The 13,693-nt window shown below is 41.1% G+C and overlaps 1 protein-coding gene across 8 annotated transcripts in view; it reads left to right on the forward strand.

Annotated features, from left to right (window-relative positions):
- PRKG1 (protein kinase cGMP-dependent 1) overlaps positions 1–13,693 on the forward strand; it is a 426,892-nt gene that overhangs the window by 394,682 nt on the left and 18,517 nt on the right. For 6 of the 8 annotated variants that reach the window (XM_071748882.1, XM_071748881.1, XM_071748883.1 and 3 more), the window contains one exon: positions 6,825–6,921. In XM_071748882.1, coding sequence (XP_071604983.1) covers positions 6,825–6,921 — 97 coding nt within the window. Of the gene's footprint in view, positions 1–6,080; positions 6,724–6,792; positions 6,922–13,693 lie in introns of those variants that run through there. The other 2 variants (XM_071748887.1, XM_071748888.1) reach the window with 2 other exon arrangements.

Consider the following 13,693-nt stretch of genomic DNA (forward strand, 5'->3'; position numbering starts at 1 on the left):
GAAGGATGGTCTGGAAGAAGGAGACCTGAATCAGGGAAAATCTGGGTTATCAATTATCATCCTTCCTCCTTCTATCTGTCTACAGATCCATATAGATAGATGTAATAACACCTTTTACTTTTCCAGTGTTGTTTGCAATTAGAAAAAAATGGAAGGGTAGAAGATGAGTTTGATGTTCTCATCTTTGGTATTTCTCAGTGCAGGGCAGCAAATCCTCATCTGCAAACAAATCCTCTCAAACATGTCTGTGAGCAGCAGACAGAGCACCCATCCCTCCCAGTGATGGATTAGCATTGCTATGACAAATACCTGGCAGAAATCATTTATGGGCACAGTACCATGTCAGCAGTTCATTGTCTTTGGAAGAGCAGAATATCCCTTGTATTTAGAGCAATCAGATGTCAGTGCTCCCTGGGTAATGCAGTTCAGGCTGTGTGGGTGACAGTGACCTTGATGCCCATGGGAGAAATCCCAGTTGTCTTGTGCCAGTACTTTTACCCAACAGCTTGGTGTCCTTAGTTGGTATCTTCCTGCTTTCCCTGGCAGTGAAGATGTCCTGGTACAATTCTGTGATTCTGAATTTGTGAACGAGCTAATAACTTACTATAATGTGATGGAGCTTGAAATAAATTCACCTTTATTGTACCATCATGCAACAGGCAGTGAAATAGCAAAAGAGCTGGTCTTATTTTTGATGGTTTTGTTTGTACTGACGTCAGTAACGTTTATCTGAAAGGGACATTTGGAAGTTAAACATACATTGTGCGTCATGGGAGAGATGGACGTCTGGCACCTGGAGGAAGAAACACAAGACATGAATTTCCCATATCAAGGGATGATATTTAGGAAATGGTTATTCTCTGCTATCACTACCTTCTTTGCCTGACTATAATTTTGGGGTGAATATCTGCCTTGCAGCCACTGTAAGCCCACAGAAAGCTGAGAATGCTCTTCACCTTGCAGGATCAGACTATTAGAGAGGTCTGATGAGCAAGTTATGTTCTTCCCCAACAGGGTTTTGGGTTTGTACTCATGGTTATTTTTTTCTGCTGCAGTGGTTTGTCAACGGACATCCCTCCCTCCCAAAGTGTACTGACGCAAATGGATTGGTATCTGGAGGGAATGCTAGATAATGAAGGGTTTTGCACATGGCGTGGGACCTCTGAGGCAGTGCACCATAAAGAAAGACAGATTTGCTCTCAATGCCTCTCAAGAATTTGCTTTAAGGCATTCCCAGGCTCTGGATCTTACTGGCTGTGTAAAATACACTGTCGCTGTGCCATGCTTCTGTCTGTTGCCTGAATGTGGCTAGATCTGCTAAGCCCCACTCAAAGGGGCCCTAGTTGCAGGTAAGGATCTCGTGTGGACATGACACGATGTGCTTTTTATTTTGCTTTCACCCATAAGACCACTCATAGATTTCCCCTTGTCCAAAATCACTCCAAAAGATGTGAATCTGAGCTTTTTGGAGTCATTTGAGCAGGTGGGAAAGAGGGCATGGAAGGGATGGTGTGGGAAGCCCTACCACCATTTGCTGCATCTGCTCTTCCTTACATCGCTTTCAGATAACAAAGTCTCCTCCTTACATAAATTTGACCCTGGTCCTCTGCCACTGTTCATTCACATCTCTTAGCTCAAGAGCATGACTCCAGAAAGCCTGCTGTGGCTTCAGGGTACCAGGAGGGTGAACAGAGTAGATTAGACTCAGGTGACTTGTTTCACTAGGCCTAAAATACGGATGTCCAGATGTGTAGAAAAAATAGGAATAAAGTTGAAGATTTGAGGCAGTTTATGCTTTTGTTTCTCATGAACTTAATTTCATTTAAGTGCTACATCAGTTGAAGCAGCATGCTAAAAAGAAATTCACTGTATTTTAAGACTCTACCGATAGCTGAAAAACCGTAAGGAAATGGACTCTCTTCTTTAGGCAACACAGGTAGAGGGTTTCCTTTTGTGATATATTTTTTCCCCACCCCGCCTGTGGCTCTCTAGCTCATTACACATGTATCTTCTTGCAGGCTGGGATAATCTTCTCCAAGTATTGCAATTCAAATTTTTCTGGTCTGTGTAGAGATCCAGTACTTGTATCTGCAGAAGTGCATTACCTCAACAATGAGTAACCAGGTCAGCCAATAAAACTGGATATAAGGCTCACAACATAACTTTTAAACAAGCAGGTGTCTGTCTCTGATGAAAGCCACCCAAAACGGTTAGGATCACTCCTATCAGGGAGCTGGTAGCTGGTTCTCATTTGGTTGCAATTTACATCTAGTTGGCAGCATGCAGGTGAAAAGAAGCCAAGTTTTCTTTCAGAATGACAGTTTAGTAACAGATGTGTGATGTGTCCTGACACATTTAGCTTTTATCCTTTATAGTTTCCTAGGTAAATTGATTTTTTTTTTCAATTGTAATTTAGGGAGGAAAAGCTGGAAATGACATGTGCTTTTGAGTAATTGTTTTTCTATCACTTCTTTCAATGGCTGTAAACCTCAAGCAGTGCAAGAAACCACTTGTCTTCCTCTCCCATTCTGCATGACAGGCATTGCTCAAATGCTTGGGCTGTGCTTTCTGCACTGCTGTTTCAAAGTAATGGGACACGAGGATGATGGCATTTACTCCTGACACCTCCCCCAGCTCTGGTGTCTTGCATGTGATGCCTGTCCATGCTGAAGAGGAGGCTGAATCAAGGCACTTTAATTAGTGACTCCTTAAGGACTTGTATTTTTTTTGAAATGAGACAAAGAAATGCTTGTCCCAAGCCCTGACTCCTCCACACAAGGACAATGATACTCGTTAGGGCCAGATCATTATGGAGAGCCAGTTGTTTGAGCAAAATTTCAGGAGGTGCCTCTGTCATTCAGGTTTGCAAGAAACTGTGGAGAAAAGCATAGGAGATTCCACAGGATGCTCGGGTTTGACCTAAAGCCGATTATTTCCTACTCCATAAAGTTTTCTTTTATCCCTACAGAAAAGGTAATTCTCCTTTTAGCTAATACTTCTGCTTTAGAAGCAGACATAAGCGCTCTCCCTCCTAAACCAACCCGGTTTAATAGAGCAGGTGGCAAAACCTGGTTTAGATAATAAAAAAAGTCCCATTGAGAGTGCTCTGGGAGTTGATCTCAGGCTCCCAACAAGCTCTTGTGAAAATCTCAGCCCTCATTTTAAAAGCTCTTTATTAAACAAGAGACTTTTTGTTGTTTCTCCCTGCTTGAACAACATGCTCTATGTATCTTATTTTTTTTTTGTTCACTCTAAGCTATGATTTTACAGGCTCTTTTTTTGCAGGTGATGGCTGGGGCAAGCAGCTCAGTTACCAAAATACCTGTAGAAGGGCTCTTTCTTCATTATATCTAATTCAGCTTGAGTCAGGAAGCTCCAGAGAACTCAGAACAGAACAGCATGGCACTGGGTGATGCTGATCAGCACTCATGGCTTCGAGCTTGCCTGAGTTGTCTTCCCAGTGCACCTCTAATCTATTAACTTAGAAACTTAAATCACCATGTCTTGCAGAGGTCAAAAAATCATTTCGTTGTTCAGAAAGTCTTGGAGTACTGGCATACAGCTGTGTATTTAGAATATTACTGCCTTTCTCACCAAGTATGGGGTAAGAAGAGGCTGTAGCATCCCCAGAGTGGTACAGAAGAAATAGGCCCTGACCTGATATACGCCTTCTCCCACAGAGTTCAGAGCTATTTCCACATCATCTTGCACAAATATGGTCAAATTGTCTTTAACATTTTGTTATATTCCCAAGGAATATACCAAGAATACTTCCCAGTGCCTGAATGTGGCCAATTTCCTCAACATGGTCCAGAACTGAACATTTTTGTACAGACACAGCAATAGAAATTTTCAAACTTCTCTACTTCTTTGCACTGTCCTCCCAGTGCTTGGAAAGGGACTATCTTCTTTTGGAGATTATAGAATTAAGACATCACTTATGCTTTTCAACATAGTTTAGTCAGGCAAGAAGCACACATTACAAAACTCGTGGGATTTTATGTTTTGGGAGTGGAATGCTCAAATTAAGGAAGCTTGAGGAGAGGTGTGGAATTCATAATTTAAATTTCAGAGTGAGGATTACACCCTGATTTCTGATTTAGGAGGAGGCTTGGGAATATTTGCATTTCAATATTTTTATTTAGGTGACAGAAGAGATTTATTCTTAGGCTGAAGTGCACAACTCAGGTTAGTCCATAGGCTTTTGATTGGAAAGTGGATTTTGACCTTAGTAGCTGGGAATAAAGCAGAACTCACATGTGTCTGTTGCTACTAAGCATGTGAAAGTCTCATTTACTTGATTTTACATGATTTGGTTTCACTATATATTTTTGGACTTTCTTCTGGGTTTTGGATGGCTGTTGCACAGTATGTGGAAAACTGCATCAATGCAGTTGCTTCATTGCATTTGTAGGTACTAAGGACACATGCTTGGTCTGGTAAAGATAATTAACCAAGAGATTTCAAAAAGCTATCACAGTAATGCTGCAAGTATGTTTTTATGCATTTTTTTTTTTTTTTTTTTACTTTAAAAGAAATCAGCAGAGCTTTCAGCTTCTGCGACTCAATGCACAAACCAAGGAATCAGTTAGGACTGGAGCAGCAGATCCTATCTCCCATCAGACTGGGGGATTTCCAGGAAAAATGGTGGAATTTGCAGGACTGCTGTCTTGCTTTCCCTGCCAGCCCCACGTTATGTCATAACCTAGTTTTTGTCCTCTCACATCACATGATGTGAACTATGTGCCTTTTTTTACATTTTGGACATCTTTCAGGATAAGAGGTATTTATAGGGAAACATCATTTTCCCTCTCTGTCCCATATGGTTTTGGAGAGCCTGATCCTTCCGGCACACTGCTGCTTGGCATTGAGAAATCCTCATTAGTTGCCCCAAGAAGACAAGGTAGCTGGTACCCTGCCTCCCTGGGAGCAAGAGATGGCTTCCTACTGCTCCGAGGCTTTGGGAGTGTGGGGCTTCTTGACCTGAAGTCTTGCATCCATTGTTTGACCATGGAAAGGAAATTTTTCATTATGGGACTTCATTTTCCCAGTAATTATAAATCCTTAATGGTATTTAAGTGGCCTATACAGTCATCATGAAAATCAGACCCATGTTATTGCTCTGTCACCCCTAAAATGACATGTCTGCTGTGATTTAGAAGGGAACATATAAATGCATCTTTCCTTCAGCAGAGGCTTTTTAGTGCCATGTTTAGCATGCATCTCATGATGTGTATGAAGCAGTCGATGAGCAGCTGTGTCACACAAGGTTATCCCAAGTTCAAAGCAGACTCAGTGCGTATTGGTTTCCAAAATCAGCTGCATCAGGCTGCTGTGGCCACAGGAGCAAGGTCACCAAGAGGATCTGGTGACAGCATAAATAATAAAGCAGAGCTTAAGTAATTTGTCAGTAGCACACACACCCCCCTGATAAAATAGTACTTCATTGCATCAAATCTGGGGCTTGATGTTGTGAACTTTCACTTTTTCTTGACACTTCTTTTTATTTTTCCCTTTTAATTTATTTTCTTTTTTCTCCCCTAATACCACTGTGATTTTAAATATACTGAAGAAGGTGGTTTGAAGGGAATTAGTAAAATTGTTCCATCCTATCATTGAATTAGAGAGAGGTGTGGTAGTCAACGTACATTAAAAAGTTAGGCAGAAGGAGACATAGGTATAACTGTGGCTAACACTGACATTTTACTTTTATGCTAGCATTATGATGCACAAATGAATCAACCAGGTGAAAAAGCAGATTATGGTCTCGGCTAATTTCAAAATCTAATGGATGAAATTAAGTGCTAAAAGCCAAGCCAACTCCCTCTCTCCACTCTCCATGCCTCTTTCCATACTCCTGTCAATACTGTCTTCCCATACAAGTCTGTGTCACCAGCAGCCAAAGGTTGTACTTGCACAGGGACTTCTCCAGCAGCTGACTCTCAAACTATTGAGTGGGTGGATCCTATTCATTCATTTCCCCTTCAAGCCTTTCTAAAAATACTGTAAACCTTGACAAGGAGCTATTTTAGAGGAATCATATCCATGAGGATGGTCATGGGGAGCTTGTTTTGGCAGGCTTGCATGTGTTCGATTTGCATGTTGCCTTAGTTAGTCAAGGCCTTGGAGGACTTGCATTGCAGTCTATTTGGAGATGGGCTTAAGAGACAGCATCTGGATTTTGGGACCTCCTGAGTCGGGACATCAACTCCAAGTGAATTTATAGGAGAAAAAGAAGTGAAGATACTCGTGTAGGAATGTTGCTATGTGACTGAAGTAATAATTTCAGGCATTTGCACATCAGCTTACAGCTTACGGATCTGATTTCATGAAACCTGGCTGTGATTTCTCTCCAGGGACCTTAGTGATCTTGCCACTTTCAATAAACATTTATAAAAACTACTGACAGTCTCTGGATAAGAGAACCTTCTATGAAAGACTTGATCTTCTAAAAATACTTAAAGACACCCAAAAAAAAAAAAAAAAATAAAAATAACCACCTTATGAACAAGAACATCAATAGAACTTGTCAAAATGTAGCGGTCGCTGGGTAGCTGGAGCTGTAATGCAGTACCAGACATTGGCATTGTAGGCATGCAGTGGGTTTGTTGGCTTTCCTCACTTGGAAAACTCTGCACATCAGAGCACTGCTTGAATTGGGACCAGCAAAACAATGATTGTGAATAAAATCAAACTGTGAGAGATAAGATGGAAATCAAGCAGGTAAAGGCTGTTCCACACTCATGCTATTTGAGTACAGTATCGTGCAGTACTCATGTTTGCACCTCTAAGAAATTTCCATTTTTTCGCATCAAAAAATCCAGATATGAAGCCGAAGCTGCCTTCTTCGCCAACCTGAAACTGTCTGATTTCAACATCATCGACACCCTTGGGGTTGGAGGGTTTGGACGAGTTGAGCTGGTAGGTAACCTTTTCTTCTTTGAAGTTTGTGTGATGTCCTAGAGTATGTACTGTGTTACGGGTCTTAATTTTTCATTACACCCACGTAACGGAAAGAAAATTATGTGATGCATTGATATATTTTCTAATCTCTGAAAAAGCCTATATTACATTTCCTGTTAAATGAAAGTGTGTGAATAAATGCTTTAGAATAATAGAATTATTTCGGTTGGAAAAAAAACCTTTAAGAACATAGAGTCCATCATTTTCAGCATCCAAAAAGAATATACATACTGAGTTGAGAGAGGAGCACACATCTTTTATCCCCAAGTGGACCTATGTTTATGGAATTGATTGCCTTTGAAAAAAAAAAACCTGAAGTGTTGTGTGGCTGTTAAAAGATCAACCTAAAATCTTACATAGCCAAAACTGGAGTACTGGTACAGTCTCCTCTCTAGGCAGTGTCAAATTTATGTCTTGAGATAGATCTACTTGGTTAGCACAAAATTTGTGCATTCAGTGTCTGAACTATGACAACACTTCAGAGAGAAGTTTTTTGGTTTTTTTTTCAGTATGATAGAGAAAGGTTAAAATCTGAGCTTGCTTTTTGCTCTGCTTGGGTTTAGAGCCCTGCAGGGAAAAAAAAAAAAAAAAAAAAAAATCTGAGTGTGAGAAGGTTGAAATAGCAGCCGTGGCATGACCCGTTGATAATTTCATGTAAATACAAAACCTATAATAGAAAGAGGGAGCTTAGTTTACATCATGATGCTGACCACAGAAGAGCTTCTGATACCAGACACCAGTGCAGTATGTTAGGAACTCCTGTAAGTTTAGGGCAGAAAAGGAAATGGAGTTACTGCTGCCATCATAAAAGTTTAGGGAAATCCCCACTCTTTAACCCTGCAGGAACCAAATGCACTCATAGTGCTGGGAACCGGAAAGCAAGAAAAATTAAGTGTTTGGATGATTATTTGTGATATAATGAATAAGTTCTATGTTTAAAGTGTGACTCAGTATTCTGTGTGATTTTTTCCTGACTTTTCCTGTTTGGATGTATGTAAAGTTGTGAGGAGGAAAGAACATCTGCGAGAACTCAGGTCCCTTCCTGGGGTTTGGATTTAGTGCTTATTTATTTATTTGATATTAGCAACTGTTGTTTTGGAAGAGAGTCACAGGAGGTCAACTGTAGCCGTCCTTGCCCCACTCCTTCTATAGTCATCTGCTGCAGAGGGTGCTTTGGAGCATGAGTTTAAGTCAGATTGTATCCAGCCTCCCGTTTGAAGGCCTTTCTCCTCTGTTGACAACAGCATAAAGCTCAGATTTGTCTTCTAAATTAACATCACTGCTGGCTTTGCCACTTGGGATGACCTGTACTGAGGGACCCACCAGTTTGGGGCTTTTTTTTTAATCTTGTGAAGGAGCTTGTGAAGTTTGTTTTTGTTTTTAAGGATACTAAGTTTAAGAATACTACGTAGTTCTTAGGAGATGTCCAAATCTCAGAAACATCCAGGAAACCCTGTTGCCACCTACACAGCCACAGAACAGGAGAAACACTTCTATAGCCTTGTAGGAGTTTTCTTCAGGGGTGGACTTAACAAACTGCCTCTGCTCTTCTAAGCAGGAAAATGCTGGTTAAGATTCTTTTCTGTAGTTCTTAATACTGACTTGCACACAAAATGAGAAAAGATGTTTAAAAGATAACACTCCACATTTTATTATTTTATTTTGCCACCAAGGGAGATTTTTTTGCTAGAAATGAAAATATTCTTTGTGTCAAATCGGAGCCTAAAATTTATACCTCTTGTTTCTGTCGTCTCCATGAAAAAATATGTTTTATAATTTAATGTTAAAAGAATCAATGAATGCAAAGTGTATTGGAAAAATTGATTCTTTTGTTGCCTGGATGTGTCAAGGTATCTTACTGGTGCACAGCTGTGATGGAATTTGTTCCTGGAAAACATCCACTTTTTTGTGTTTTACAAGAGTAAAATTGATCAAATAAATAAATTTCATTGCAAGGAAGAGGGTATTTATAGCTTAACCTCATGTGCTGTTGGCAAGTCCCCTCCAAGGCATCTCCATACCCTTCAAGGGGGCTACAGCTGTGGTCTGGTTGCTGGCTGTAAACTGGAATGTCTCAGGCTTAGTTTGGGTCTTGCTGGCCAGGAAGAAATAATGCTCACATTGGGCTGTGTTTTTAGTTTCCAGCTGTGGTTTTTGAGGCTCCTCTGTGAATGTGAGCTGTTGGGGAGAGGTCACCCCTTCGACGCAGCCGTACCACAGTCTGGCCAGGGCTGGTGGTGACACATTCCTAAGACAACCCTCCTGGATTTCAGAGGGCTGCCAAGTAGGTGCAAGCTGCTCCAGGGCAGACGCTTCTTGCCCAGCTGGGAGGCCTCCCTTTTGCAGGGCCAAAAGAAAACCTGAGGAGTAACTTCTTGGTTTTTAATAGCATGGATTAACAGATGCAGCCACTATTTTTTGCCACTGAGGTTCTCAGTCAGCACGGTGTCAGTTGAGCGTCTGCGGTGCTGGGATCCAGGTGCCTCCATGATACATTGGAACAGGGAATGACTGTGTCATCTCAGGTTCATATCCCACCAAGTGCTGCTTTGTGGAGGACAGGGATGCAGGTCAGATGTCCTTAGGCTTCGTAAATCATCTTTCCTGAACTTTATTGCTCTTGTCTTTGCTCTTTAATTTCCTTTTAACTTAGGTCCTGTGTTTCTAAGCCTCTGCCTCAGGTTAATTATTTTGGATTTAAATCAAAATTATTTTAGACAGTTCTGAAATAAATGCATTGGAGTATCTGAACATACAGGGTTAAAGTCATTATTGCTGTGAAATCTGTTCAGGTAGGTGGTGGTTGACTGCAGGTAGACTGAAAATCAGTCCACACCCGAACACACACCTTTTTGTTATATTGCTTTACTGTTATCACTTCCAATGATCACTCAGAAATGGAGGAAGGAGAAGATTTTTAAATCACTCCTGTTTTCTCCATGCTCCATCAAAAGCTGATGCTTGGTATCAGCTACATCCTTGTTCACTTCTCAGGACAGATATTCCAGTGAAAGTCTATAGACTTACCCCTTATCCATGCACATGTGCAAGCTTGAAGAGACATTTGGCAAAGCAAGGGCAGTCTCAACTTCTAGCCCTGACTTGATGAAGTTTTTAATCATATGTTTTAAAGACCAGCAGTTTCATAGAATTTGGTGGCACAGGTCCCTCTGGATGCCATCCCTTTCCTCCAGTGTGTTGACTTCACCACACAGTTTGGTGTCATCAGCAGCTTGCTGGGGTTGCACTCAATGCCACTCTCCATGTCACCAGCAAAGATGTTAAATAGCAGCAGTCTGAGTGCCAACCCTTGAGGAACACCACTCATGACACATCTCCATTTGGACACTGAGCCCTTGATCACGGCTCCATTGGGGGTGACCCTTCAGCCAGTTCCCTACCCAATGAATGGTCCATCCACTGAATCTGTATTGTTCCAGTTTAGGGACCAGAATGTCACGCAGGACAGTGTCAAATGGATTGCACAGGTCCAAGCAGATGATGTCTGTTGCTCTGCCTTTGTCCACTGAGGCTGTGACCTTGTCATAAGAGGCCACTAAGTCAGGCAGGACTTGCTCTTAGTGAAGCTGTGTTTGCTGTCACCAATCACCCCTTTGTTATCTGCATGACATAGCAGAGCCTTCAGGAGGATCTGCTCTGTAATCTTGCCAGGTACAGAGGTGAGACTGACTGGCCTGTAGTTACCTGGGTCTTCTTTTTCTCCATTTTTGAAAATGCAGATTATATTTCCCCTTCTGCAGTCAGCAGGTACTTCAGCAACCTTTTCAAATACGATGGAGAGTGGCTTTGCAACTTCATCCACCAGTTCTTCTAGGAGTTCCTTGCTCATCCTTCCAGGCCTTCTGACACTCCTGCCTGCCTTCCTCTTCATTAGGACACATTCATCCTGGGCATGGAAGAGGTGATCTTTGCATATAGAGCAGCTTTCTTGGAGTTTTATTCCATTGTACCCTACCAAACACATCCCTGAAGAGACTAAAGTCTGCCCCTTTAAAGTGGAGTATGGAAATACTTTGAAATATCTTAATCTTAACACTGAAATATAGTAATTAATATTTATTTTTAACTCTCAGGAATCTTTTAGCCCCCTTGCTTTTTGAAATAATTGGTATTTTGGCCATTGTTATGAGGGATTTAAAGATCAGGTACCTGAGTAAATCCCATGTTCATCTGACAATGAAACTACTGCTCTGGAGTTGAGCAAAACTATGATTATGAACATTTCATACTTCTCTTCCTTTCCTTCCTAACTAGATACAGGTTGCTTAATTTTAGGGATACTACATGGGGCTGTACCACTGCAGAGCTGGGGGTGTTTTAATTTTTTTTTTTATTTTACCTTTTGATTTTTAATTCCTAATGGAAATAAATACAGCTTTCAGATATGGAAGCATATTTTCAGGGGCTGTCTGTTAATGGAAAGGATGTTGGCAAGGTTTGCCATTTGTAGCTCAACAAATATTGTCAGAGGCCAGATCAGGATCTGAGTTGTCAAGCTTGAGGCTTGAGCTCTGGTTGGAGGCAGAAATAAGACAAAAATAGGTGCTATATTACAGACTAAGCCAAACTAAGGAGAAGGACCAGGTGATATATGGGGTTAGAGAGTTTAAGTCCATCTTATATTTTTAAGAAACCACAGTAATAAGCTTTTCCATTATTTTTAGCATATTTTAGCTATATAACCCTTCTGCTGTAATGTACTTTTTATTGGAATTAATTTTATGCATGAAGCAGTTTACAATCCTCATTGCTTTTTAGCTTTTTTCCCTCTAGGAGTTTTTGAAATATAATATTTACCCCTGGGCTTTTTAGAGAGACATAAATTTTGATACATTTCCCAGTGTTCTTGGTTATAAAAAACTTGGCTGTGCACATTGTCAAGCCCTGAATATAATTTTATTTTATTATTTCAGAAAATTTTGGTGTACCAGATGACATAAAATGTTTTATCTGCCTGCTTTTGCAGAGATGCAAAGTGAATTTCAGTAACATGCTATGAGCTGAATCAAATTGCCAAAAGCAAGCAAACTTGGACCAAAACATAGTTTTACAGGGTTTTAGCACAGTTCAGCATTTGATAAAGCAACTTTAATTGTTTAATAGCTAGGGGTTTTGAAGATCTGTTCATTTTTTAGTGCATGCTTGGGTGTATTTATGTTTAATTTTCAGTTTATTTTGCTGTTGAGCCCCAGAGCACTCAAATTGTGGTACAATATTTGGGCTTTCCTAACCCATTGAGTCTAGATTTTTTCAAAGAAAATAAGGTCACTCTGATGGGCAGTTTACACCCTGCTGCCCATTTGTAATTAATTCTTTATTAGTTCTTCAAAATTTCCAATGACAGTATATCCTAAAGACTTAATTTTTACTTCATTATTTTCCTTTTCATCTTAGGCCTATTTTTTAAGTTTTGACTTATTTTCCAGACTAACTGAGCCCAGGTGCCAGGGCTGTTCACATGCAACACACAACTAGAACAAAATTAATGTGAATTTCATAGAATGACAGAATCACTGAATGCTTTGGGTTGGAAGGGACCTTAAAGATCATGTAGTCCTAAACCCCTGCCATGGGCAGGCTTGGCTCCCACTAGGCCGGGTTGCTCCAAGCCCCAGGCAACCCATCCTTGAACACTTTCAGGGATGGGGCAGCCACAACTTTCCTGTTCCTGTGTCTCCCACTCTCATAGTGGTGAGATGTTGAGTACGAGATGTAAAAGTTATAGCAAGGAGCATCAGGAAGAATGCTTGTAATTTAAATGTGCAAACCACAATTTCTCTCTAAGCCTTAGGTCAGGAGTGTGGTTCAATCTGGCCTTTAGGACATGGGCAAAGTGCCTTCAAAACACTAATTGGAAGAAATTGGCAGTACTGAGCACAGCATAAATCCAAGCATGATAATCCCTTGTTAGCCTAATCAGAGCAGAATTGTTTTGGTTGGAAAACACCTTTCAGATCATGGAGTCCAACAATCAACCCATCTCTGCTGAGTCCAGTGCTAAACCATGTCTCTCAGCACCACATCTGTACAACGTTTGGAGACCACCAGGGATGGGTGATTTAACCACCTCCCTGGAGAGCCTATGCCAGTGTTTAATTACCCTTTCAGTGAAGAAGTTTCTTCTAATATCTGATCTAAATGTCCCATGGTGCAACTTGAGGCCATTTCCACTTGTTTCGTTGCTTGTTACTTGAGAAAAGGAACCAGCCCTCACCTCACTACTATCTCCTTTCAGGTAGTTGTAGAAAACGAGAAAGCCTCCCCTCAGCTTCTGTTTGTCCAGACTAAACAACCACAGTTCCCTCAGGCACTCCTCATAAGACATTTTCCATTTGCTGGGCGTGCTTCAGCCCCTCAATGTCCTTCTTGTACTGGGTGGCCCAAAACTGAGCCCAGGATTCGAGGTGCAGTACAGGGGAACCGTCACAAGAAATTCAGGGAAGAAAGCAAGTTGTAAGACAGAGATTGTTGTGATGAGGAGACCTGTGTCATCCTGGAGGAAGATAGATGTATTTCATCTTCATCTATCTTCGTCTAAAAGCACTCTCTGCTCTTCTGCTGGGGCATTGGGGGAAATCTCTGTGTTGTTGGCACAACAGTGAAGCTGCTGGGATTAGGGAAGCTCAGCTTGCTGGTACTGTGCTCAGCAACAGCTGCTGCTATTCTTGTTGGTTCAAAAGTGTCTCACTGGGAACTGATGGGAAAAACA

This window comes from Heliangelus exortis, chromosome 7 (assembly GCF_036169615.1).
Source record: "Heliangelus exortis chromosome 7, bHelExo1.hap1, whole genome shotgun sequence".
In the NCBI taxonomy this organism is placed as follows: Eukaryota; Metazoa; Chordata; class Aves; order Apodiformes; family Trochilidae; genus Heliangelus; species Heliangelus exortis.